This window comes from Lepisosteus oculatus, chromosome 9, assembly GCF_040954835.1.
Source record: "Lepisosteus oculatus isolate fLepOcu1 chromosome 9, fLepOcu1.hap2, whole genome shotgun sequence".
NCBI classification, from domain to species: Eukaryota; Metazoa; Chordata; class Actinopteri; order Semionotiformes; family Lepisosteidae; genus Lepisosteus; species Lepisosteus oculatus.
This window is the reverse complement of record NC_090704.1, coordinates 39,752,176-39,777,921: the sequence shown is the minus strand read 5'-3', so window position 1 is coordinate 39,777,921 and position 25,746 is coordinate 39,752,176. Positions and strand designations below refer to the sequence as shown.

Sequence of the window (25,746 nt, the reverse complement as noted above, 5' to 3'; positions counted from 1 at the left end):
GGAATTTGTTGAAATGGACAACTACAACACAAATCCAAGGGAACTACATCGGCTCGGTCTGAACACTGTGTATGATGGCTTATGTGAATGGAAGGACATGGTACACTACTGTAAAAGTGAGTTCAGGTCCACAGTCATTGTCCATGGTTGGATCATGGGGAGGAAAACTACTTGTGTATGAGATGTCTTTGTGCTGCGGTGCATAGTTTTCACAAAACAGTTGTTTGAAGTGGGTCAACTAACTTTTATAAAAACCTTGTACTTAAACTTTAAATTACCATATAATCTCATAGATGTGACACAAATTTCAGACTGCCACCATGTTTGTGAGATTCTGAATGACGACTTTGTCATTAATAATTCTGTTTGAGCTCACTTGATCTTCCATAAAATAATAAGACAGGAAAGTATCTGTGAACATTTCAGATCTACTGCATATGAAAAGTAAGGATATTGCTAGGTTTATATCTAAAGCAGCAACTTCAGAATTCATTTCACAAATCTTTTATCCTAAATTTAATTGAATTGTATATTTGCATTTGAGGGGCAACTGTATTGGAATACATTGTATAGTTTGTTTTCAGGTGTTTGGACCACAACGTCGGCAATCAACTGTTGTAGAGTAATGTGATTTTCTTACCAAATGTGAGAAGTGTTTGACTCTTCAAACATGGCAGCTCTTAAGAGAGTTCCAAAAATAGAGTCCCTGAGGAATTTCATGACAACAGATTTGAAACTGAATATACTGCTGAGGAACCTCAGTCAATAAAATACAAAATACTTTTTTTTTAAATCCACCGCTGTCATATGACGAAAGACAGCGGTTCTCAGAGTTCATACAGGTTTTCTGTGGTGGATTGTCTGCCATTGAAGTGGTTTACTCTGCTTTGAGCCAGCTGCTGAGGTGTGTCCATAAGGAAGAGGGTGGTGGAGTGGCTCAAGACCTTAGCTTTCTTTAGTCCAGAGGCAGCCTGCTCCTGACAATGGTTCTGTCCGGGTCTTCAGCTTGGTCATTATCCGAGCTACGACTTGTCAGTGGTAGAGACTTCAGATCAGCCTCATTTACACACTTCAGCCCTTTGCTCAGCATCCAAGGGCTCATGGGTAAATCACAGGGCAGCTGCAGCTCCTGGCATTCCTAATGGAAGAAAGAGAGCAAGGGGGGAATTACCTTGTGCTGACCCCCTGTACAGCATGTCCATGTATTCTCATACAGGCTGTACTTTCTTTGCTCAATTCTCCTTTAAACGCGGCAGGATTTCAGATCTGGGCAAAGTTCTTCCCAACAGCCTTAATGTTCCAAAATCAGAGACATGTCAACAGGAAAGATTTCAAAATACATTTTAATTTCTGTTTGTGCATTTCTGTTCTAGGTTTGACACATGTAATTATTCTATTTTATTATATTACGCCACAGCAATGCCCGAATGGATTTTATTGCAAGACTTCGGTGGTGGTCTTATAGCTGACTTCAGTGCTTGCAGACGCAAGCAAAGGCTGAAGAAGAGCTGAGAAAATGGATCAGAAATTTGTCACATTCATTCCTCTTTGCTCACAGCCTAGAGAATAAATCTTTTATCTGTTTTTCCACTCTCTCTTTCTCTGCCAGTGAGACCAAGATTTGCCCTAGATGTACATCTAATAAACCAGACCTTGGCTTGCATAAGAACAACAGAGGCAGCAAAAAAGATGCAATTTGCCCCCTCTTGCTCATGTAGTAACCTATAAATCTGACAGTCTAATCTAGCCATTTCTTATCAGAGTGCTGGACAAATAAACCTTTTGTGTATGGAGCTACAGCAACAGATAGACAACCAGCTAGTTCTGGCCCTGACAGTCCACTAAATTAGTGCATTTCTTCTGACACTGGTTCTCAGTCCATCAGTTATTTGCTGTGTGTGAAAAAGCATAGAGCAATGCTACACCTCCTCCTCCGCAGTCTTTATGGTCATTATTATTGACAGGGTTACACAGAGGAAACTGGATTGGTGAACAGATCAAGAGGAAACAAGAGATCAAAGGTTCGTTCGTGGGACTCACTGGAGTAGCCAGAGCTTGGAAGGGCGTGCAGACACTCCCAACGCGGGCGAGCTTCCTGGAGTCAATGTCTCCGAATGCCAGGCGACGCTCAAGTCGAGCCACTGTCTTCCTCAGAAGACCCTGTTCAACCTGCACTCCCAGAGCACTCTGGGAAATGTGACAGCAGAAGGCCTGAGTCTCTGGCCCAGTTCTCAAGGTATGAATCAATCAGGACTGAAATAGCACTCATTCCACCTTGAAGCTTCTTCCATTCAATATTACTACTATTTATGTATTATTATTGAATATAATAACTACTACTAATTTACCATAATTTAAGCCTTTTTAAAAGTATGTTAAAGCCCTTAGTTTGTACAATGTATGATACAGTGTAGAAACGTAAGATTTCATTAAAATTTCAATATTTTACATCCCTCATTAACATGTCGGAACACATTTTTATGATGATTTCATGATGTTGTGGAAAATGTGTTGCAGATTTAAAAATAAGTACATTATCATATGTTAGTACTCAATAAAGAGCAATGACTCTTTAAGTAATAACTGTATTCCACTCTTTATTTGATTTATTTGATCAATTTTTACCTTTAAAAGGAACAACGAAACCATGCCTAACCACACAATATTTATTGAGTGGTTAGGCATGGGAAGTTTTGGCTTAACTCACTTGGTTGAGGGCCAATGCTGGCTGTAAGACGAGGAAATTAGAACTCCCAAACATGATAGAGAAGCTGACTAAAGGGGAGATGCAAATGTAGCTGGGTGGAGGAGGGATGCATTTGACAAATTTGAGGAAGAGAAGTTTACTTAAGGTATTTATAGCCTTTGGGAAATGATGTCAAGGATGATTACCAGTTAGGGCAGCTGAGATGAAAGAGACCTTGGTTGTTGTCATCCCTGCCGAATGTTCGTTGAATACTCTTTTTAAAAAATGTATTTTGAAAATTACATATAGTATCTCACTTTGTGTTGGGCTGAAGTTGTGAGGCATTTCATTGATGACGCTAGAATCTCATTTGGAATTACTAGCGTCTATCAGGCCAATCAGAATAGCATCACGTCTCTCACTGACATCATTCCAGGCTTGCAGGAACCTGGGAGTCACCTCTGCACTGAACTGACCCTGGGTTAAAGACTATTTAAGCAATGTTACCACACTGCAATTTGGGGTTTATGCTTTAGGGCACAAACTGTGCTAAAACTGTGCTAACAGCATTATAGGTGGAACCAGGCTGTATTCTCACCTTGGTGTGTGGTGCCTTGGCAGGATTGTCCAAGAGGCCGGAGGCTGGGCCTTCTGCCTCCCTGGAGTCCAGTGAAGAAATGAAAGACTGTGTGAAGCCTGGAAATTGTAAAACAAACCTTAGCTTACCATAGAAATATAGAATTGTGTTCTGATGTCACCCATTTTAGCAACTTCATGGACACTGCATTCATTAATCAATGAATTAAAGAATGGTGCATATCGTATAGATAAAGCTACTAGAAAAAAATGTTTTGCAAACTTTTTTGTCATTGCTTAATCTAATCTGAGTAGGCTTTACTGTGTCCTGAGCTGTGCCAGTAAGACAAAAAAAAACCTCATAAACCTCCCCCATATTTTTTGCTGAGCTGCCTCGTTAGACATTTTAACACAGGGTTTTGCAACTCTGAAGTAAACATCCTGCAGTTGGGGCTGACTAGGATTATCTGTTTAAAAATTACACACATCACCCAGTTCTAAGAGGTAATCTAAACCATGAACCCAGACACCTAATTCACTCCAAACTGTGTCTAGACATTAAAAAGCAGTAGTGCACACCCTGCTAATTTCATCTCTCTGCCACGAATGTCGTTTCACAGTTTTTCTCCTAACCTGCCACTCTCCTTCCAGGACTGTCTCGGCTCCCACCGATAGCTTTTTTTGGCAGACCAAAGAACCAGGAAACAGCACAGGAAGTTCCCCTACAAACCCGTGTCTGTCTGATGGGGGACTTAAATTTGCTTTTCACCTGAGGCCATTACAGAACATCACTCGCAGTTGAAGGAGTGACAGAATGTAAAATTGATGGCTAATATTCAGCCTAGTGAAAACCTCTCTTGATAGCTGTATTATTTATATTTAGCTATAGTTAATTATAACTTACTCCTTATAACTTATTGTTCTTTTTCATTTGTGAAATTGGTTTAGAATATAGTGTTCTTTCCAATGAATGAACAAAAAAATCAATGAGTGTCTGTTAGGCCCATATCCTTTTCATACTGTAAAAGTAATCTACACCTGGATGTGCAGGAAATGTGTAACACACAACAGGCCTGAAGAAGATAGAGTATGCTTGGTTAGTCTGTATCAGTGATGAGGTTCATTAAGGACAGTAGTTTCCCCACCCTGTCACTGTGACGCATTTAAAATTGCACATGCTGCCTCGAGCCCCAACTTCAGCATCTTACCGAAACCAAATGAGTTGTTAGTGTGGTTGATTGTAATGGTAAGTGAGCACTATGCTATTGAAGACATTTGCGGTTCATGTTTCCCGTGAATGTGGGACTGTTTATAAAAGGCCAGGCCTCTGAGCGACTGAAGGGACCTGACTGGCCAGGAGGGAGGGGTCCCAGTTTTCCCTGCAGCTGTCACGCAGATTGTGGCTGGCAGTAATATTTTGACAGACTCTGTTTTTCACATCCTTCACAAACACTTTGCTGCAGTTTCTATTACACACAGATGTTAAATGTAAAAAAAAATCTTGAACTCTGAGTAAAAGATTGAGCAAAAGCTTTCCAAGAACAATATTGCTGGTTTTTGAGCTGCTCCGATGGTTTTATTAATTCCATATCTTGGATTGCCTTACTGTTGCAGCTGGACCCTGTGGGATGCCCAATAGGAAATGGTTCTCTGAGCTGTCAACATCTTTTTCCCGATGTTTCAACGGAGCCCAGTCAAAATACTTTCAGCTCTTCCTTTTTTTGATCTGTATTTTTCCAAAGCTGCGTATTTCTAAGAAATGTTATTATGTGTACTGTTGACATTTTTTCAGATTGTAAGATTCCTCCTAATGCTCTCCTCGCACTGTTTGTATGATCCTATGATCCTGACATAAGCAAATGTGAACAAAGATTTAAACCGAGGCTTTGATTTTGTAACAAAGCATTACTCCTTATACTGTATATGTAAATAGGTTTGTGACAGTATATTCATGTCATGGTTGGGAAGAGCTGGCGTTAATGTGAGGTTGTCAGAGCCTCTTCAGTAAACAGTCCTTTGTTAAATTCTTTTTTTTTTGTGATCAGTTTAACGTTTGACCAAATACTAAAACGTCAAAAATTCCCTTTGTCAAGAGCAAAGCATGGAATAACAAAAATACTTTGGCAATATAGCCCAGAGATATACACAGAGAGATACACAGAGAGATGAAGAAAGGTAGAGTGTTAGTAAAGAAAGTGGAAAAAAAACACATTTGTCAGATCTGTTTTACTGTGCCTGCACAACGTTCAGAGTCTTCTTCTTGCTGGGCTCCATCCTTCCAGATTGTCTCCCCACTCTGGCCTGATGCCTCCTCCTGAATCAATCTTTGCTCTTTGCTCGGAGACAGGCCACTGACAGACTGCTGTCTAACACCAGTCTTCTCCTCTTCTTCCTCCTCTTTCTCTATTTCCCTGGTATCTCTCCAGGGGTCTCTGCAAGATGTACAGTAGCAACGATGAGAAAAATAACCATTAAAGAAAAGCCTCAAATATGACCAACTATTTCATTTTGATACAGCTTTCGGTTATGTTTTTCCCTGTCTTTTCTAAAAACCTGTCTTTTCCCAACAAGGACCTTTTTTATCTTCCATCTTCTCACAGAGAAGGACTGAAGATCATGAGGGTGCCCTCCAATTTCATACTCCAACCAGATCTTCCTGGGTAATTCTGATGACCTATATTCTAGAAGCTAGTAAAAATAAAATGAGGTGATCCTGCCTTCTTTTTTGTTCTTATACATAAGAATTTGACAATCAATTTTATTTTTCTACCAATCCAATCCATTTTGGATCACAAGTTCTATACAACTCAGATTTGTGACTGCTGCTCCTGTAACTCTTAGATGGCATTGTGGCACACAGATATGCTGCTTGATCAGGCCCACCTACAAACCCGTTTGATGCTTTGCAGTCATTGCAAGTTCCACAATACCTGAAAGTATCAGTGCATTTCTCAGTCACTGCAAGGATGAAGGTACCCAGCAGGTCTTTGCCAGAAAACCAAGAGAGCCCTGGCTGACTAACCCCTCTCAACCACGTGTGCAGAACCACTGCAGAAATCCTCATCATAGTCACTTGCTGACATATCCCAGACTTGGACCAACAACCTCTGGACACTGGGGCTCAACCTGTATTTTGAGCAAGCATACATGTTGAGTCATGAGGGAGACAAACCATTCCTTTCTCTGCCAAAAAGTGCTCTGCTTACAATTCTGGGGGTTTATTTATCTCCTGGTATAAGTGCTGTTGATTGAGGGGTAATAGTCTTTGATACTGCACTTTGTGGAGTACAGGTACGTCTAGGTTATTTCATTTCTTCACTTCATTGCACCATACTCTAGGCTGCCATAACCAGGAACTTTTGTCCCCGAGGGGCGCAGCTGTTTTCCTGCTGTGGTCAGTGCCCACATGCTGCAATCACTGTACCTCTCAGGCAGTGTGGACTGATTATCTGGGCCACCCGTGGGTGTGTGCGGTTGAAATATTAAGTTTTTATGTGGACCGCAGGTACCAGCAGTTGTGCTTTTACTCCTATCAGACAAGCCACAGAATTGCAGGAAAAAACTTGAACATTATACCACATTAATAATACGGCCAGTTACAATGGGTAACTTTCTCCATCCACACCTACTGACAGCCTCTGCTCCCCCATCTGGTTCCAATTAACTATAATTATTGCTAGACCATCACAACACTTACAGTACTCTACAAGTGTATTTGTTTGAGTCGTCTGGCTGCAGTGACAGGGTTTTTTTTTCTATTTTGGCAGCTATCACGAAAGCTCTGCTGTCTGTCACTCCCATTGTTCGGGGTTAGATCTGTTTTTGGGTTGTTTTTGTGCTTTTTGCCCATTTTGACTCAAGTCAGACAGAACATTCCCACAGCAGTTGCAGTGATGCAATGTAGAGCTGAGCTACCAAGATTGAAACCACGCCCAAAGATTCGATCAGGGAGTTTAAAGGATTAGTGGCCCATTATCTCATGAGTCATTCAAATAAGTTTTTTTTATTTTCACACTAAACTCCCAGTTTCATGAACTCTTTATCAATTACCTACAAGAGATAAAAGTTGCATTTTTTTTCTTATTTGTCGTTACAAATGAAATTTCAAGAGCATGTGTTGTTCAATGTGGCTGAACATGATTAGGACTCAAATACTACTGTGTATTTGTACTGTTTGTATTTATTTTTTTCTAGCACAATAATTTACCGTCTATATAAGTGGATTAATGCCTGCAGGTACTCACAATCTTTTCCACTGAGGTCTAAACCCACTGGAGTTTAGAGTAGATGTAATGTAGTTAAATAACTGTTTAAGCAGCAGGTGAGATGGCAGGGAATAAGTGACTGTGCTATAGTCCAAGTACCTGGGATGTTGATATGTAGATGGGTTATTCAGGTTCCATTTCTTCTTCTGTCCAAATGTGCCCACGTAACACCCATTGCAGGACCACAGCCGAGCAGTCTGGTCTGAGGAGGCACTGACCAGGAAGAGCTGGGAGCTGAAGAGCAGCAGCTCCATGCTGACCACTGTGCTGTCATGGGCTCTCCAGCAGTACAGCAGGGGAGGGCAGCCATTGACTGCCTGGTGGGAACAGGTCAGGGTTGTTTAATGACAGGGGCTTGAGTTATACTTTTGTTGCTACTAAGATCTGCAGAGGCATGCTTAGGGGAAATACAGTACATATTGTGTAGGAAGGTAGCACTTTCATCTTTCCTATGGAGTTTTGTGTATGGTAGTAGATAAACTCAAATATTAAAGACACTTAAAATGTACTAAATTATAAAAGCAGTTTACCTCATGACATGAGCTGCAAGCCTGTAAACATTTATTTACAAACACACACACATTACAGAAGTTGATCTTACTGTGTTAAGCCAATTAGTATAATTCAGTGTTCTTGAGGAGGTATATGTGTGTGATGTACATTATGTCTTAGGTAAAGTCATAAGCTCTTCAATCTCATGTAGATGACCATCCCATTCTGTTGTAAATTGTTATTCTTCAGCCCACATGGGACAGTGTGACACATACAGACAGGAAGTAAATTGAGAGGACTAAACGTTTGTTTTTTTTACATTAGCCATATTTTACTGTATGTAATGACTTGTGAGCTTTACCTTATCGCCAGGCTGTAGCCTGAACTCAGAGATGTCCCACACCTGTATGAAGCCTGCAGTGTCCCCAGACATGAGGAGGCTGTTCTCCTGGTCTGTACACAACCCCAGAACAGACTCATCTGTTCTCTTTGGGGCATAGAACTGCCCTGAAATAGGATATCATAGTGCCGTCAGTGACAATATGTTTAAGATGCATCTTGATTTACTGAATCAGATGAAAGCAGAAACTTAAAATTTGAAAAGATTTTCTTCTGTTTTATAAAGTGGGGGATAACAGGTGAGATAGGGGCAATTTCAGAACTTGTAAAATTTAACTTTAAAAGAGGCCAAACCAATCATTGCAGAAATTCGGCAGTGACATTTGTATCACTCCCTGCCTCTCTTATCAAAAAGAGGACTAATCTCCTGTTGTTTTTCATTGACCTCTTTTAAACTTGACCAGTCAGTTTATTCATGGGGTCCACATCTTCACCTGTGTAGAGCTCAGTGTATTTGGCATTCACTTTGGTGTTGACTCTGCAGTCTTCAGTGTGCAGCTTCTCCATGAGTTACCGTGTTTACGAGGTGATCCCATCACGCTCCACCAACAGAGGAAGCCTGCCTCTGAGCTGACGAGGAGCGGCCCATTTCTGCACTTCCTGTCCTCGGCACGGAACTTCAGAAACAACAGCTTATCCACTGGAGGCTCAGCCCTGACAGCAGAGAATCACATGAAAATGGAAAGTATGGGAGGCTGAGAAAGTGAACAAGGTGCTGTATCTTTGACTGCTTCTGCCATCAATTCAGTATTTATTTTCCAGAACACTTAGCAGGCTTTATATTTAGGGGGTTCGGCCTATAGTAGCAGATGGGTTACTTCTCCACTTTCATTATTTTTTCAGTACAACACAGGTGAATTAGTCCAGTTTAGTGCCATTGTCTTTCCAATGTGTGAAGAACACAAGAGGGACCTCCATGTCTTTTTGTGACAAGCTGTGTCATTTATTTTTAGTCATAAGTGGGCTTCTTTCTGATTTCAATTTCTTACTCTTTACTTTACCCCTCGTCCCAGGCGTGAGCTCTTCTGTGTCTGGAGTTGGGTCTGGGCTGCATCGTTTTGCTGGTGGGCTCATCTGAGGTGTTGAGAGTCACGCCAGGGCTGTCTCTGTACAAGATAAATAGAAGGAGGTTGTGGAGCAGAGATGCTCAGTAATGGAATAGGAGCTCTGTGTGGAAAACTAAGCTGCTGCAAGTGGTGTTGGTGCACTAGTAGGTGACAATCACCCCTCATGACCAGAATTTCCAACAAAAGCAAAGCCCTAATAAAGCAATGTGTTGTAGGAGGTGATGTCCTTTGGATGAGACATTTAAACTAAGGACCTAAATATTTGTTCTTTTAAAAATCTAATTGATTTGCATTATCCACAGTATCCTGGTACAAATTCCATTGTGTGTTTGTACATCCCTTTTAACATTTATCACTTAATTCACTGTAAAATTTCTAAAATGTACTTCAAATATATTTCAGGATTGCAATTTATATTATAAGCAATGTAAAGTTCTAGATTCTAGAGTGGCACAATTATAGTCTGCGGAGCAAAGGAAAAATCTGTTTGAATTTAAGAATGTAATGTGAAACTGTAGAGCAACAGAGTACTTGTACTGCAGGAGTCTGATCCCTGTAAGCGTTGAATGCAGTAGCTGTTCTGCAGTGATCTTGGTTGTCTTGTGCCACACTCACGCTGTGTGTGGTGCCCTGCGGAGGTAGACAAAGGATCTCTGTGTATCCAGGGTCCAGACGATAAGCTCTCCATCGAAGCTGGCTGTCGCAAGCAGCCCCAGAGAAGGACAGTAGTCCACAGCCAAGATATCATCAGAGTGCACCTGGCCTCCCTTCCAGGACAGGTCTGCAGGCACATAGGTCTTCTGAAAGACCACAGAACAGAGACGTTTCCCTGTGTAGCCTGGTTTTGCACATCAAACAGTTAGATGGAGAGAATGTCAATGTTTTTAATAAATCTGTCCACTTCAACAAACCAAAACATATATTTGGTAAACCAGAGAGGAGTGTGAGTACTGCTTGTTTTCCAGTCATGCTTTGATGTGAAATACTGTTGATGTGTTTATTCTTAAACATTATTTTCTGCTTCTTAAACATTTGCCACTTCCAAGACAATGTATATTTAACTTAACATTAACATCAACATTACCTTAACGTTAACAAATCGACAATTTTGAAAATCTGTGCTGTATACAAGTACACTCCCTCACCCCAGGGTCTGTGATGCTGTAAAGGGCTAGCTTTCGACTCCATCCCACAGTCAGGAGTTTGTTGTCCTGGAAACAGATGACCCCTGTGACTTCTGCTTCAGCTATAGCCTCCAGTTTGTGAAGATTGTGTCCATTCTGGATGTTCCATACCTGTAAGGAGAAGAGGGACCACTGACATAAATTATTTCTTATGGCTAGCTCTCCTGTGCAGTATACTTTATTCTGACTGGAAATATAAGTGCCTTTGCACAGCTGAAATGCCTTCTATTTGGGATATGGAATTTGGCAGTGTTGAGTAACATTGGCTTATGCCCAAAAGTCTGAAAATTGTTGTCGTTTTTTTCATGTGTACTGTATTGTCATTAGCGTAAATACATTTTAAAGTTGGATCCCAATCATGTTGTTGCAAAGGGGTATTTCTGAAAGGATTTAGAGATGGATGGTATTAATTAAGACCTCAGTACAGAAAGAGCTTTCATGAATAAATTAGAATTTTTATGTTTTTATCTAGGGATCAGACATCATACTCTCATTGTCCAGAAGGATCCAGAATTTGTGAATCACAAAACATTTTCTACACTTTTGTCATCACGGGTTTTGTAGAATTACATCTGTACTCCCGTGTTAAGACAGATGCATTGCAAGCTACATTGGAAGAATATGTGTTTGTCTTGAAGCAAAGTGATCATGGATGTCACGGACGTCCAAAGGGACTAACCGTGGGGAGCAGGAGAGCAGAAAAAGACCCATATGCGTAGCGGTGAGACGGGAAAAAGGCCCGGGCTCATTAGTGCAAACAGTTCAGGAATGCCGTATAGAAACCTATGCCCTCAGGGAGCGGACGTGGGGCGCCCTGGTGCTAGGCGGGGTCTCAGGACATCCGAACAACAATGCTGAGTGAGGACAGAGTGCAAGACCCGGAAATATATAGCCCAAGGAAGAGAGGGACAGGAAGGACAGCAGACCGGAAACTAGGGACAGGACAGAGAAGGAGCGCCCTCTGGCTGCAGAGGGCGTGACAATGGATCCCGGCACGTTTTAGATACTATAAACTCATTGAGAGCATCACAAGAGGACTAGCTGAAGCATTGTAAATTTTCAAAGGTGCAGACAAAAACAAACTTAATGGACCTCTTCAAGCTCAACAGTGAAAAACAAGTGTAAACTAACAGGGACATCATTTTAAGATGAAGCACATTTTTACCCAAAGAGTTGTAGGAATCTTGAACAAGCAAACCAGCCACATTGCTGAAGATGACACCTTGGTTTCTTTCAGAAAGTGACTGGAATCCTTGTTCCAGGACTCAAATCACTAGGTCAGCCATCTACAGTACAAGCAACCAAATATTTTAGAAGGGCTGAATGGTCTCCTCTTGTTTGTAGGTTTTTCCTTTCCTTTTATACGAAGCATCTGTATTATATAAACTCTCATAACAACCCTCATTAAGTTTAGCAAAACAACCTGTAGTATAGTATACAGTGTGGATATACATGTACTGTATTTCCCATGTTCTTTATCCCTTTAGTAAAGATAGTGAGCAGAGTAGTTTGAGCAGGACTGCAGGACATCTTGTTTGTTGTGGAAGGGAACAGGGATGGGGCTGGGGGCAGTCAGTGTTGTACCTTGATGGCCCCATTGCGTGCCCCAGTGATCAGCCTGCGCTGTGTGGTATCCAAGGCCATGCATGTGATCTCCTCTTGTCCATGGACGTTGCTTAGCTGAAGACACTTCGTCCCAGTCTCCACATCCCACACAGCAACTGTGGAATCATCACTGCCTGTAACCACCTAGCAAAAGCACAAAAGACACTTATATGGCTTCTAAAAAGGACAGAATTTTTCTTTTTATTGCCCCAATTAGGAATCATGAAGTCAATTCAGTTCACTACTGTATCCATTATACCAGCCCAGTTGGGATGTAAACATGCAGTCCTACCTGTACATACAAATGTGTCATTGTCATGCCTTTTTTTGTACTGTGAGGCCTACTACATCTCCAGCAGAGTTAACAGTGGAGATGTGAAGCAGCTCTCCCTCCCAGCTGCACTTATCAGATGGAGAAGGGATTGGCATGGGGGTGGTGCAGACCTGTTTGAAGAAGGGGTTGTAGAGAGCGCAGGACAGCGGTGCACTGTGTGTGAGGAGCCGGTCTCCCTCAGCACCCCCGCTCTGCAGTCGCAGCAGGGCCAAGTAGTCCCCACATGACACCAGAAGCACATGGGGTGCAGATGTCAGCAGCAGGAAGGGGAAGTCTCCGTGCTCAACAGCGCGGCCAGCCTGCACACAGGGGAACTTCAGAAGCAGAGTCCGCAGGCAGCACAGTGAGGAGATGTCCCAAACTTTCAGCACCTGCCAACACCAACAACAGAGAGACATTTTTGTCAGTGACAAGGGTGATTTTTTCCAATGTACGTTTTTGATCATTCATGTCTTCTGATCAGCAGGTACTTTGAGATATTTAGGCACTAAATATAACAGATATTGACTGGCTGATTGAGTCATTCATTGACTGGTTGCCAAAAGCAGATTTTACCCATGAAACCCATGTATGTTTGAAGCCGGTGAATCACTTTAGTTTGCAGATAATATTCTTTTTTATTAATAGATGCATGAAATCAGCATGTGATTTCAGCAATGTGAATAGAATAGTTCAGGTTGCTCATTACATAGTAATGTATTCATAGCAATGTATTGGTACTGTATATTAGGAAGAAGTGACTGTTATTGCTTGACTTCTGAAACCAGCTTCTCAAGATCAACCTGGGCAATCTTATTGTGTTTGTGTATATTTGTTAGTGTTAGAGTTTACAATAGTGTGCTTAAAGTGTGTAAATCCCAGGAACCAAAACCTTACAGCATCTTTGGAGTAGCTAAATATCTGGCCCAGGGGCTCGTAGATGACCACGTCCAGCACCGCCATGTAGTGTCCCTGCAGAGTGGCCACAGGGCGACTTGTCACGTATTGGTTCCACAGGCGGACAGTATGATCCACCCCCCCTGTCACCAGCAGATTCAGGGACTTACAGAAGTCAAAGCATGTGACTCCCTGAAAAGACACAGGTAAATGGTTAGATTTTCTATGACTATCGATAAGAAAGAGTAAGATACTAGAATCAGAGCACAGTGCAAGAGAATCTGTATTTATTATCTTTTTCCATTTATTATGTACTGTAAGTTTCAGAACAGTTAGGTATTCCTGCAGCATTTACAAAAAGTCCAAGAGAGTGCCTAGTTTATTCTTTGATTCTTCTTTTATTAAAACTGCAACACTTATCCTCAGGATTTCTGTTTTTCTCCTACTCCTACTCAAAGTGAAGAAAGTTAAAAATAGATTGAAGGACTGAAATGCATGTTTTATTGCTAACATTTTTACTTCCCATGGCTATTCCCTCAAGGAGCAATACACAGTTTAACCTGCGAGTGTGTTTCTTATTAAAAATATAGCTCAGTTTTAATTGATCTTGGTTGGTGATGTTTACCTATGCTGTCTAATGGTTTTAAAGGATAATGCTGGGAACAGCTTTGGTATCTGAGTCAGACTGATGATTTATTCTCATTGGAAATTGTTTTGCTAAAAAAGTATCTCCTGGCTGCCAGCAACATTTTTTTTTATCCATGGAAAAACAAAAGAATGCTTTTGTACCATTTTCCATGTCCAAATAAAGAAAAATGATTTCCCAGTAAACAGCCAACAATTCAAAGAACATGTCCTTATTTCCCCCATATCGCTCTTCTCTGATTTCTCTTGCTCTCCTTTCTCTAGTCCACTCACAGAACAATTATTTGACATCTGGAATATTAATAACAACTAATTGAATATCTTTATGACTTTGAAGTGTTCTGTGCTATTTAATTCGTTTTGCCTTATACTACAGTATGTGATCAGGTATCAATTGCTTGAGTAAAATGCACAGCATGATCAAGGTATGTTTCCAGTTAGTGCTCATTTGCCAACAGAAAGCAATATTTTGGAAAAAGTTCAGACCCTCAGGATTCCTTATAGTTCCCAGAGGAGGTAATTCAAGTATGTGTGCAGCACTGTATTTTGCAAAAGAAGAATTTGTGTTGGAATTATTCAGTGTCCCATTTATTTGAGTTGCATATGTATGTGTTTAAAAAGCTGTAAGAGCCATAACGAAACAATGCAAATATTTTCAAATACTAAATGATAATTACAGTAGATGCACTGCTTACTTGACTTACTACTGTGAGGCATTAAAACTACAATTAAAGCTCTTGTCTCAAATACTCATTAGTTGCATTTTTAATGTCTCTCGGTACAGTTTTCCTGTATTAAATGCTTTTTAAAATCACTTTACTACAACAAGGTAATTGTAAAAATGTGCTCCTTTGTTACTGCATGAGTACTACTGTGTTTTTGTCTTGTCTTAACTGTTATTCACTGTACAAACCCAGACATAGTTTGCATTGCTTTACTTGCAATAATTCATGATGTTATGGTTTGATTATTCATGATCCTTCCTATGTTTCTTTTTGTTTCTTATTCAGTATCTGTTCATGATTTAGATGAAATGTGACCGAGCTTGTTACTTTTCAGTCACTGATGTTACTTGCTTGTCAAGTGCAGGGTGCCCTTGTGTGACCATTTCAGCCTTGATTGACGTCCAAATGTCAAATGTTTTCAAATTGACTTTTCTGGCAGTGTGAGATAGAAAGTTATTTGTACCACTCTTTCCCCAGTCTTGTAAGTATCAATGCCAGAAATGTGTAGGTGGCATCATGAAAACGAAGGAAAATTTAGTAGTTATAAAAAGGCAGTGTCTGTCCAATTCAAACGAGCACTCCCATAAACTGTCCAGTTTTCCAAGAGCACTGCTGGTGTGGCCTATTGTCAGCCTATTGCATGGCACTTTGCATGATATGCAAATGTATGCTCAGCTGCACACTGGGAATTATCTCAGTATCTCAGTGTCACCTACTGTATGTCAAGACAGTTATTAGTGATTTATTTAGTTGAAGTTTTTTTTCTACTTTATTAGTGGAAGTGACTTTTAAAACCAAGAACATGGCATTCTTCTCTATCCAAAGAGTTGTGGGATTATGGAACAAGTTAACCCACCATGTTACTGAAGTCAATATCCAGGCTTCTTTCAAGAAATAGCTGGATGAAATCCTTGGATCTACAGTATTACTGTAGCTACTAACAACAAAACAAGCTAGTTGGGCCAGTTGTCTTCCCCTCGTTTGTAACCGTTTTTATGTTCATGTCCTGCCAAGCTCACCTTGTTGATTTTCCAGGTGTAACTCTTCTTTTTGCGGGGAGCGTCCATGATGACCACCGAGGTGGAGGAACTCCCTGATGACGTGATGATTAGATCGCCACTGCGCTCGTAGCAGATCCTGCGGATGGCCTCCCTGTGAACCCCAGGAATGAGCTGATAGGAGACCAACCGGATGTGATCGCGGATATCCTGCATGAGGCCAGTGACAAACATTCAGCCGTGATCAACCAGAGGGATTCTTCACACCTTTTCAATTTTTCTAATGACATATAAATTGCTTAATCAGTGAACTTGAACGGCGGTTTATGGTCAAGATCAGAGAGTGCCTGCTGTTGAGAAAACCCTAGCAATGTCATCAGGTTTGCTGAAATGATTTTCACACCACGACTAAACGCTGTAATGTGCTCTTCCATACAGTGAGGTTTAGAAAATGTGATCTTAAGGAAATACTCAGGAAATAAATGGAATGGCTGACTGGGAGCATTGATAGGGTGATTCTCATTGGCTAGAAACATAATTCAAGCTTGAAATAGGGAGGTCTTGGGCCATGTAAAGCTCAGTCTGATCACTGCTTTACTGGACAAGCCCCTCAGTTATTTTTCATTATTATTTTTAATATCATTAAGTGGAATTATTCTTTCCCAAGTTGGAGTTTCTATCTGCATGGATACAATGTAAAAAGATAAAAGAAGTATTTTCCAAGCAGCAGATGCGACTGTATACTATATAGTTTATATTCAAAAGTGTTTATTCTATATACGACAGTACACACAATGTGTTACACACTATATGCAACAGTATCAGTGATAGGGAAAATCCACAGGTTACCCGCTGTGTTAAGGGTACAATTGCCTGAACTCACCTGCATGAAGACTCTCTGAGGTCCTTTCTCCTCAGTGAAGGGAGTCTCAAACATGCCTGAATGGGGGTGGAGGAACCACAGTACGTTCACGTTCCCTACATCATCCCCCCACAAGAGCACAGAAGGGCTTCCTGGTGCCTGCGAACCCAGGAAACACACCTGTTAGCGCTTGAACAGTTGTCAAATGTTTCATAGCAGATAATATGTCAGCAACCATTGTATTTTTCATACAATTAATGCAGCCTTTCAGAAAAATAGAAATAATGGTTGCTATAACAAGACAATTTTACCTGGAAACAAATCAGTTTAAAACAATTACAGGTTTATTCTGTGTCACACCCAAAGAAGGCTCCACAGCCGAAATGTTGTGTTTCCTTTCTTCTCTTTTCAGCATGGAATAAACCTATAACTTGTTCCTTTGCAGCCTACACATGCTGACGCAGCTACCCACCTGAACTACTTAAAACAATTATTTCTCATACATATACTATTGTAGGGTGAATGGTGGAGCAGTGCTGCCTCTCAGCTCTGGGGCCCTGGGTTTAATTCCAAACCTGGGGTGCTATCTGTGTGGAGTTTGTATGTTTCCCTTTGTTCGTATGTGTTCCCTGTGATGGACTGGTGTCACATCCACGGTGTATCCTGCCTTGTGGCCATTACTTTCTGGGATAGGCTCTGGCTCCCCCATGACACTGTACTGGATAATGTGGTTATGGATGGATATACTGTTTGTACTCTTAATACATATTGCCATCTTTGAAAGGTCTCCTAAAAGTGGCTTGTTTGAACACAAGGCTTGGCATGTTCATTGTGTTCATACTGTTCAGAGTTGTCCATTTTGATGTTTGAAACATCTTGCAACAGTAGGTTTAAGGATGAGGCAGCACTAGGTACCCTGAGACATTCCCTGTCAAAGATCGACCAAAGGGCCTTACCTTGGTGTCACACCAGTAGCATAAGCAGGTTGGCACATTGGCAATTCCTGTGACAAAACCGCAAAGAAACAAGAATGGGTATCAATTTTGAAACACCTTTAAAAAACATATTTATTTTGCATCTTCTGAAAAGAGAATATACCAAACAAGTAAAACTCCTCAAAACAGCTGGCTGTAGAAATGTCAAAAAAGTGGATGTCCCTGCTGGACGTTGCCAGTGCAATCTTGTGGACATCGGGCATGCAAACAGCATCTGTAGTCCATTTCCTGATCCTGCTCCTGCTTCCTGCGATCTCACTGGACTCCAAAGAGACCTGGATTTCAGAAAATACTTTTAATTTTTCTGTTACCCGCATTTCAAATGAAGAAGCCTTTAGAAGAGAGTAGACATTAGAAACATTTTTGTTCAGTCCTCAAATAAAAACAGGGTATCGCTGTTGTATACAGTCTATATTTGTTTATTACAGTTATATACTTATTTCTAATTCTACATTTTGTTTTTGAAAGAGATCAGAATTTCAAAAGAAGGTGAGAGACTTCTGCTCATAGTGTGGTGATTATAACCACTGCAGCAATGAAGCGTTAACACCCAGGTGCACTGTCTTCTCGGGAGGGTGATGCTAAAATTGTGAGTTGGTTTCAAACACCAAGCACCAAAAACATTCAATGTCCATGACTTTCATTCTCAAGACATCAGACATTATTTAAAAAATACCTACACAATAATACACAGTACACTAAAACAGGATCATTGACCCTCACCTATGTCTTCAAACTGGATTATATAACTCATCTAAATAGTTCATCACCTTGTACTTTTTGAGTTTGGCCTGAGTAGCAAAAACTGTATAAATCGTGTTTCACTGGTACTTGGATTTCTCTGCACAAAAAAGCATAATAACAACATGTCCCTGAGCTGGGAATTCGGCATAAAGTAACCATAAATCCCAGTCTGGCTTTGAAACCCAGGTCAATGAAGACAAGTGCGGTAAAGCACCTCCTGTGACTTGAGAATGCGCAGGCTGCTGTCCCAGATGGTCAGAGTTCCCTCCTTGCTGACACCGAGGAAGCGCAGTGGCTGAGGGTGGGGCACTGCCAGCATTCGGATGGTGGGCTCTTGCTACCGAATGGGAATTCAAACAAAGAGGTTGGGAATGATGCGAGGGATGTCCCTGCTTCCTTTCTTACACTAGTATGTGTGAATTTGACCTCCAAATTTAAAGTCGGACCTTTTAAAACACTTTGAAAAGCAATGCCTGTAAATCGGGGTGTTGAATGTTTCCTGTGAATTACCATGATAAAAGCATGGTAAGCATAGTACAGTCAGGATGACATGATGATGTAACATAGAGATGTACCAGAAGGCATGAAACATCAGAATGAACGTAAATGCATGGAATCTATGTAATAAAACATTTATATTTCTTCGGGAGAACTATATCCTTAGTCACATTTCAACTGCATGGAAAGTGAATGCTGAAGGGGGCTCCTTTTCATTTTATTCTTATTCTTTTCTTTTGAGATCTTAAAAGATTACATTAACAAGATTCAGCTTTGTTTCACCTGAAGATGTTTTCCACCACATATTGTACTTATAGGCACCATGATTATACTGTTTGTGTATTTTCAAAATCAGATATCAACATTTTGAAATACATGTACTGTATGGATGGAAGACTCCCAAGTAGTTCTTTTCTTGTGATGGAGTGTGCCAGTTTTTGTAACATGTGTGTGTAGTGTTTTTAATGTCTGTGTTCGTACCAAGGTTACCTTGTTGTACAGACAGTGTCTAATGACTGGCTGTGTGCTGAGAAAAGTTTCTCTCTGACGGCCGGTGTAGTCTTTCTCCTTGTACTGTAGCAGCAGGTAGGTGCAGAACTCTTCCCAGTCCACATAACCATCACAGGAAGTATCGACCTGCCAGCAGAGAGATTTAAAATATGCATCTATCATTTTTATAAACTCTAATTCTTATAACTTGGAGTTGGAGTTTGGAGTTTGGAGTTTTGGAGTTTTTTTATAACTCCAATTCAGGTTTACATGGGACTCAGAGCCTAGCCCAGCAAGCAAATTGGTGTGAGGCGCCCCGGACAGAACTCCATACAGACAGAAACACACTCACACCAGGGCCAATTTTTCCCAGAAGCCAATTAATCTACCAGTATGTCTTTGGATTGTGGGAGGAAACCGGAGCACCCAAAAGAAACTCACCCAAATACAGTACATGGAGAACATGCAATGAAAGTTGAAATACTTCATGCAGTTAGCAACCCAGATCTGGAATTGAACCCAAAGCTCCAGGGATGTGAGATAGCAATGCTAACCACTGAACCACCACACCAACCATGTTAAAGGCAAACTGCAATGTTATTTTTAAATTTTACAGTTAGAAAAAATTGGCATTGATGAGTGCATTTCAGACCACAATGAAAGTAAAATGTACACAGTAACTTGTAAAACCTCCAATTCACATTAAAAAAAATACATTTCCAGGTATGCACAGAGCCACATTGCTGTCATTGTCAGTGATTTAGAATGAGGCAAAAAACATCCAGTGAGGTGCAGTGGCCCTATTACTTTATAAACAAGCAGGCTTGTGAATACATCTCTTTTAATCAAATAGAAATATTGCTCTCAACTTTAAGACTGTTTTGCCGACAAATACTACTTAATTGTTAACTCTGCATGCAGATCATGTCAGAATCTTTCTGTGACGAGATGTCTGCTGCACAATCTGTACTTATTCATTTGGACATTGCATTTCACTAATGATTACAGTGACTAGTGAGCAGGAAGGGCCGCTTTACATCACAATTTGAACGCTTGAAAGCATGACGACTTTACAGTATTTTCACAAAGTTCACTATTTTGTGTTTATTTTGAAAATTGTAAATTCAAATTTAGAACAGCTGCTTTAAGCTGACTGGAAGAAACAAAACATAACACCGCAAAAGTGTTTGAAGAACTGTAATATTTAGAAATTTCCAATGCAAAGTACAGGGTGTGCATGTGTTTCATGTGCCTGGGGATAAGGTTAATTAATGCTTACAGTATGTCTCATATCTTGCACAACATAGTACCCTACTCCCTGAAGACATTTCAGTTATTGAAAACCTGTTCTGCTACCCTTCTATTGGGAGGTACTCTGGGGTTCCTGCTTATGATGGAAGGCCTTATATCTGTATAAAAGAAAATGTCATTCTTCCTTGAGAGCTCCTTTTTAGACTTAAGAAATGATACAATTAAAACTGTCTTGGAAGAAAATTGAAGATGTGTACCAAAGTGCTACACCAACAACAGTAAACACCGAACCCAAAACATCAAAGGATTCCTATGTCTCTTATCCTGTGGTGTTGGAGCTACCAGGCTCCTTACCTTGTTAAAAAGCAATTCCATCTGACTGGCCCAGCGCTCCGAGCCCAGCATGGTACCCAAGGCAGACTGGAACTCTTCCAGACTCATACTGCCTGCCTGTTGCTTGGGTCCGCGGCTCGATCGCCACCCCCTTCCAGCCTTCCAGCCTGCCCCTACCTCGCCAGACCTGGGATCTCTAGGCACGTGACTGGCAAACGCTTCCTTTAGCCATTGCAGGTGCTCCAACTGCAGCTCCTCCTCTAGGCCAGTGTTCTGCTCCTGATCGAAACTGGACAAGAATACAGCACTCGTGTTAGAAGGGTTAAATGATAAGAGTTTAAATAAGGTTCTAAAGTAGAGAGAAGTTCTTGAAAGCTGTCTGTTCATACAGTATATACAGTAGCAGCACAGTATCGCAATAAATAAGAGCACAAATCACATTAGTATGTCACTGAATCCATGGACTGATTCAGATATAGAGTAGGAGGGAACTGATTTTATCCACTACTGAATGGCGGTCCCCATCTGGGTGATGCACAGCTGCTAAGTGAAGTAGTGACTGCATGTTCAACTGAACTGAGAGCTTTAGACAGGCCAAGGCAAGCCCAGAGAAATTAGCCAGGATACTGGCAGCAATTCAGCTAGTCAAGCAAGTGGAAGCTTTAGTGACCACACAGTTGGTTTAACATCTCATCTGAAGGATTGAACCTCCTACAGCACAGTGCCACACTATGTGATTTTGTTTTAGGGAATTTCTGGACCACAGAAAGGTGTGCCACCTACTGTACTAGCCCACCAACAAACGTTACAGCAAAAGCCTGGTTTTCCTTCAAGGTCTCCTAACCCAGTACTGACTGGGCCCACCCTTGCTTATCTTCTGACGTCATGACAAGGTCTGTCAAGTTACGCGGTAGTAATATTGCTATCAGTGTCTTCTAACATGTATCCAGTCTCTGAATATATGTTCATTAGAAAAAAATCATTTTAGATGCATAGATGGAAAAACAATGGCCATTTAGCACACTCTAGTGGCATTTATGGAAATACAGAAGGTTTTGTTCTGGTTTCAGTAGAACAAACACTCTTTCTCTCTCTGGTACAAAAAATGTTTGCAGTTAAAGTAATTGTCGGCATCATTGCTAGATACTAGATTTGAGTATATGTAAATATTCCTAATCCCAGTCTCACACCTAATCCTAAAATTGCTGCTAAAAGTGCCAAAATTACTAGTTACACAGTAAGTGTTCCAACATGCTACAAGGATGTTGCCTGCACCAATAGATTGGCCATCTCATCCCCTATACACCTTTTTAAAAATACAGAGCAGCATTTATTGCAACAAGACCTTTTGAAAATGCACAGACTTCAGAAATTCTGCATATATAGAAATTTCACTGGAAAATTACAGACCAGATTGTCCAAGGCTTTTGCACCAAAAATATAATTTTCGTTGAATATTTTTGTTTTATTGTGGATAGATTGATGCTACAATATTTGACTAGAAATTAGGTTTGACAATAATTGAAAAGAATCAAGGGCGGTACAGTGACGCAACAGTTAGTGCTGCTGTCTCACAGCTTTTGGGTGCTGGGCTCAATTCCGACCTAGAGACCCTCCTGTGTAGAGATTTACATGTTCTGTCTGTGGCCTCATAGATTTTCACTGGCTGCTCTGTTTTCCTCCCACAGTCCAGAGATATGCTATAATTCGCCCCTCTAAATTGCCCTTTGTTTGCATGTGTTCACTAGTGTCCTATCCAGGATATTTCCTACCTTTACGCATTTTCTGCTGGGCTAGGCTCTGATTCACCATGACCCTGTATTGAACTAAAATGGATGGATAGATCAAATTAATAATCTAATGTGCTTTGTACTATAATCAGCAGCTGTTATTAATCAGCAATTATTTATTATTATTCACTGCTATTCAGCAATCCTGGAAAGGTCTAAACAAATTATTGTGTGTGACTTTTAAATCCCTACTGTTTCCCTGTTTTTATTTAACATAAAAGTAAAACTTGCAAAAAAGCCAGCATAAAGGAAGTCTTAATTCTTTATCTTAATTAACTTAAGATAAAGCTGTACCTCCAGTCTGGAGGGGTGTCTCATTTACATTACTGTAAAAGGAAGCAACTTCTGGATCTGGTTTATTCCAGCAGTTTCCTGCTCAGTAATACTGACAGTGGTATTAGGATAAGACAAGCCAGGTTTGACCCTGTTCTCCCAGGAGTCTGGAAGATTTGACCAGAAAGTAAGAACATTTGTCTTTGTCCTCCACTTAACATGTGAGCTACAGCAATGGTGTGTTCACAATTCAAGATGGCATTTCAGGTTGGTAGTTAAGAATGTGCAAAATAACCCATTTATTTTTTTTTTACAGAGAAGAAAAGACCACACACCCAAAAATCATGAAGGTGAAGTCCAGAGGAAAGGTAATATTAAAGGTAGAGTTGGCTGAATGTTCTGTTGACTCTACTTTTTATATTTATATTTTTAAATGAATATAAAAGCCACCAGAAATCCAAGACAAGTAAACCTGAGTTTAAAACATTCCTTTCTGCAGGATCTGTCCCAGTTTCTACATAGCACCTCGGCAATAAACATCCTTCCTGCTGTCCTGTCTCCATGGGTACAGCAGCTTGGCTTGCTCAGACATCCTGACTTCCCAGGCCAAAGACAGGCCTGCTTCTGCAGGCCTGTTTCTGAGTGACTAACCCCCTGGCAGGGCCCTACACTGATGTCACAGTGGTGTGGTTTTGTTGCCTCTGGCAACGCCACAACAATTGACCCGAAGTCAGACCTTGGGCCTGTTGTGCGGCAATTGTTGTTTCTCACTGATCAAGACAGTTTAATCAATCAGCAGATAATCAGTTACATTTGTCTCCTGCACACAGACATTTGGATAGGTTCAGATATTCACTATAGCAGCAAGAGGCTTCTAATTTCCATAGTCATATTTGTCTCTGTCAGATGAGAGAATTGATTCTCTAAAATAAATATCTGGCATTTGGTTTTCCAATCAACTCAATTCATCTAGTCAAAAATGACACCAAAACATCACAAGCTGTAACTACAAACAGCAGGGACCTAACTCCAGGTTAGATTTCAACCCAGTTGCGTTATGCAAGTCAATATACGGTAACCCCAAGCTGAATCTACAACCATAAATAAGCAGAAGCCAACTTTGTCAGGCCAGTTTGGAACCATGCTGGCCCAGGGCAACTTACCAAGTATACATGGGGAACAGCTTGAGGAGGAAATATGTGGGAGAACGATGCAGAGTTTAAGTGTCGCGGGATGAGTTATACAAATGCAAGCAGATTATATGTCTTATTGCAGTAAGAGGTATTTTAATCGAATTTTCAGTTCTATATTTTTGTAACATTGCAGATCAAGTGAAGTCACAATTTTCTCATGAGGAGCTTTTCTTCCACAAGATCATGATCATATTAATTTTACTAGCCCACGAAAAATAATTTATGACAGGGAAAACATTGCGGCTGTTATTGTGGATACACTTGAGTTTTGACGGACACATTGATTAAGTACTTCTTATGCTACACATGCACACACCTCACAGAGGTTTCTCCATGAAACATGTCAGATATCTCACAGAATTGTCCAAGAAGTTGCAATAGATATATAATAGTTTTTCTATTGTCTGTTGATCCTGTTCTCAATACTTGAGTTTATATACCATATACTGTACCGTGTAACACATTACTAATTTCAGGAATGATTTACTTTACTCTTGTCTGAGCAAGGCAATCAAATGAAATGGCTTTACAAAAATAACATATTTTCAATTATATTCAAAAGGATGTTTTATGTAATTACAAAACAAACCGATTTATTTAAAATCTTTGTCATATACTGTATAACAATTAAAACATATATTGCTGCTACTCTATATTTGCAATTGTCTTTTCTGACAAGTCATGGTCACAGTGCCTCATTGCAAGAATATATTATCTTATATACTGTACTCTCTCGCCACATAAAATGTCAGATGATACTCATTGCATAATGTGTTGTTTTTTTCCACTAATTAGCCCCTTTCTTTACACTCCTATGGTATTTCGAAAGATAGGTAATTATCAATGGATTTTTTACAGTTTGCATTTTTAATTACAAAACATACAGAATACATAAAAAATAAAGTAGACTGTACATGACTGCATGCTTGGTGTGTTTGACATTAACTGGATTTATTTATGTGCACAAACAAGAAAATATCCACTCACAAAGAGAGGTTTCAGGTAGCCCAAGCAGTGATTACAATGAGAAGTTCTGATCAGAAGAAGTGTTTTGTATACTGTACTTACCCAGTAATAGTGACAGGGATCTCCTTCTCATATATTTCCCAGATGCCACTGTCCCAGTCTCTTGTGGCACACATACTGCTAGTCTTACTCCTGTCTCAGGCACAAACTTGGTAGATTTAAGGAACCAATTACATTTATTTCGGCATTTCCTGTTACAGAACGTTTGTACAGAGCATCAAGCTCGGCTTTTATCCATCATCAAATCACATTCATTACCTGGAGCTCAGAAATTAACTGGTAATAAACCAATAAAACCAAGGCAACAGCATTGAATTATTGATTATCCCAAAGATAACATCAGCTCTTACTGTCTACTCCCAAACAGTCTTTCTGCTTTCTCCAGGAGCTCTGACATTATACTGTATGACCTGGTTATTACACTCTTCTCTGTGTGCTCA

General features: G+C 40.5%; 1 protein-coding gene across 1 annotated transcript; it reads right to left on the bottom strand.

Annotated features, from left to right (window-relative positions):
• Window positions 1-236: 236 nt before the first annotated feature.
• Window positions 237-25,746, bottom strand: LOC102684414 (cilia- and flagella-associated protein 337). The gene is made up of 21 exons (XM_015355964.2): window positions 25,349-25,746; window positions 21,046-21,313; window positions 19,441-19,587; window positions 18,668-18,790; window positions 17,813-17,984; window positions 17,671-17,717; window positions 16,736-16,873; window positions 15,874-16,062; window positions 13,485-13,676; window positions 12,719-12,979; window positions 12,254-12,418; window positions 10,631-10,780; window positions 10,101-10,285; window positions 9,420-9,524; window positions 8,933-9,072; window positions 8,381-8,526; window positions 7,627-7,844; window positions 5,498-5,694; window positions 3,285-3,382; window positions 2,041-2,187; window positions 237-1,138 (listed from the first exon to the last, which is right to left on the bottom strand). The coding sequence occupies exons 1-21, from the start codon at window positions 25,420-25,422 to the stop codon at window positions 956-958; spliced, it is 3,345 nt and encodes a 1,114-aa protein (XP_015211450.2). The 5' UTR covers window positions 25,423-25,746; the 3' UTR covers window positions 237-955.

Bases quoted from the DNA above. Each gene is read 5' to 3' on its own strand.
- LOC102684414 (XM_015355964.2), bottom strand. From the start codon at position 25,422: ATGTGTGCCACAAGAGACTGGGACAGTGGCATCTGGGAAATATATGAG. The intron at 19,588-21,045 runs GTAAGGAGCCTG...CTCTGCTGGCAG, and splicing joins TGGAATTGCTTTTTAACAAG to GTCGATACTTCCTGTGATGG. The intron at 1,139-2,040 runs GTGAGTCCCACG...TTCTTCCATTAG, and splicing joins TCCAAGCTCTGGCTACTCCA to GAATGCCAGGAGCTGCAGCT.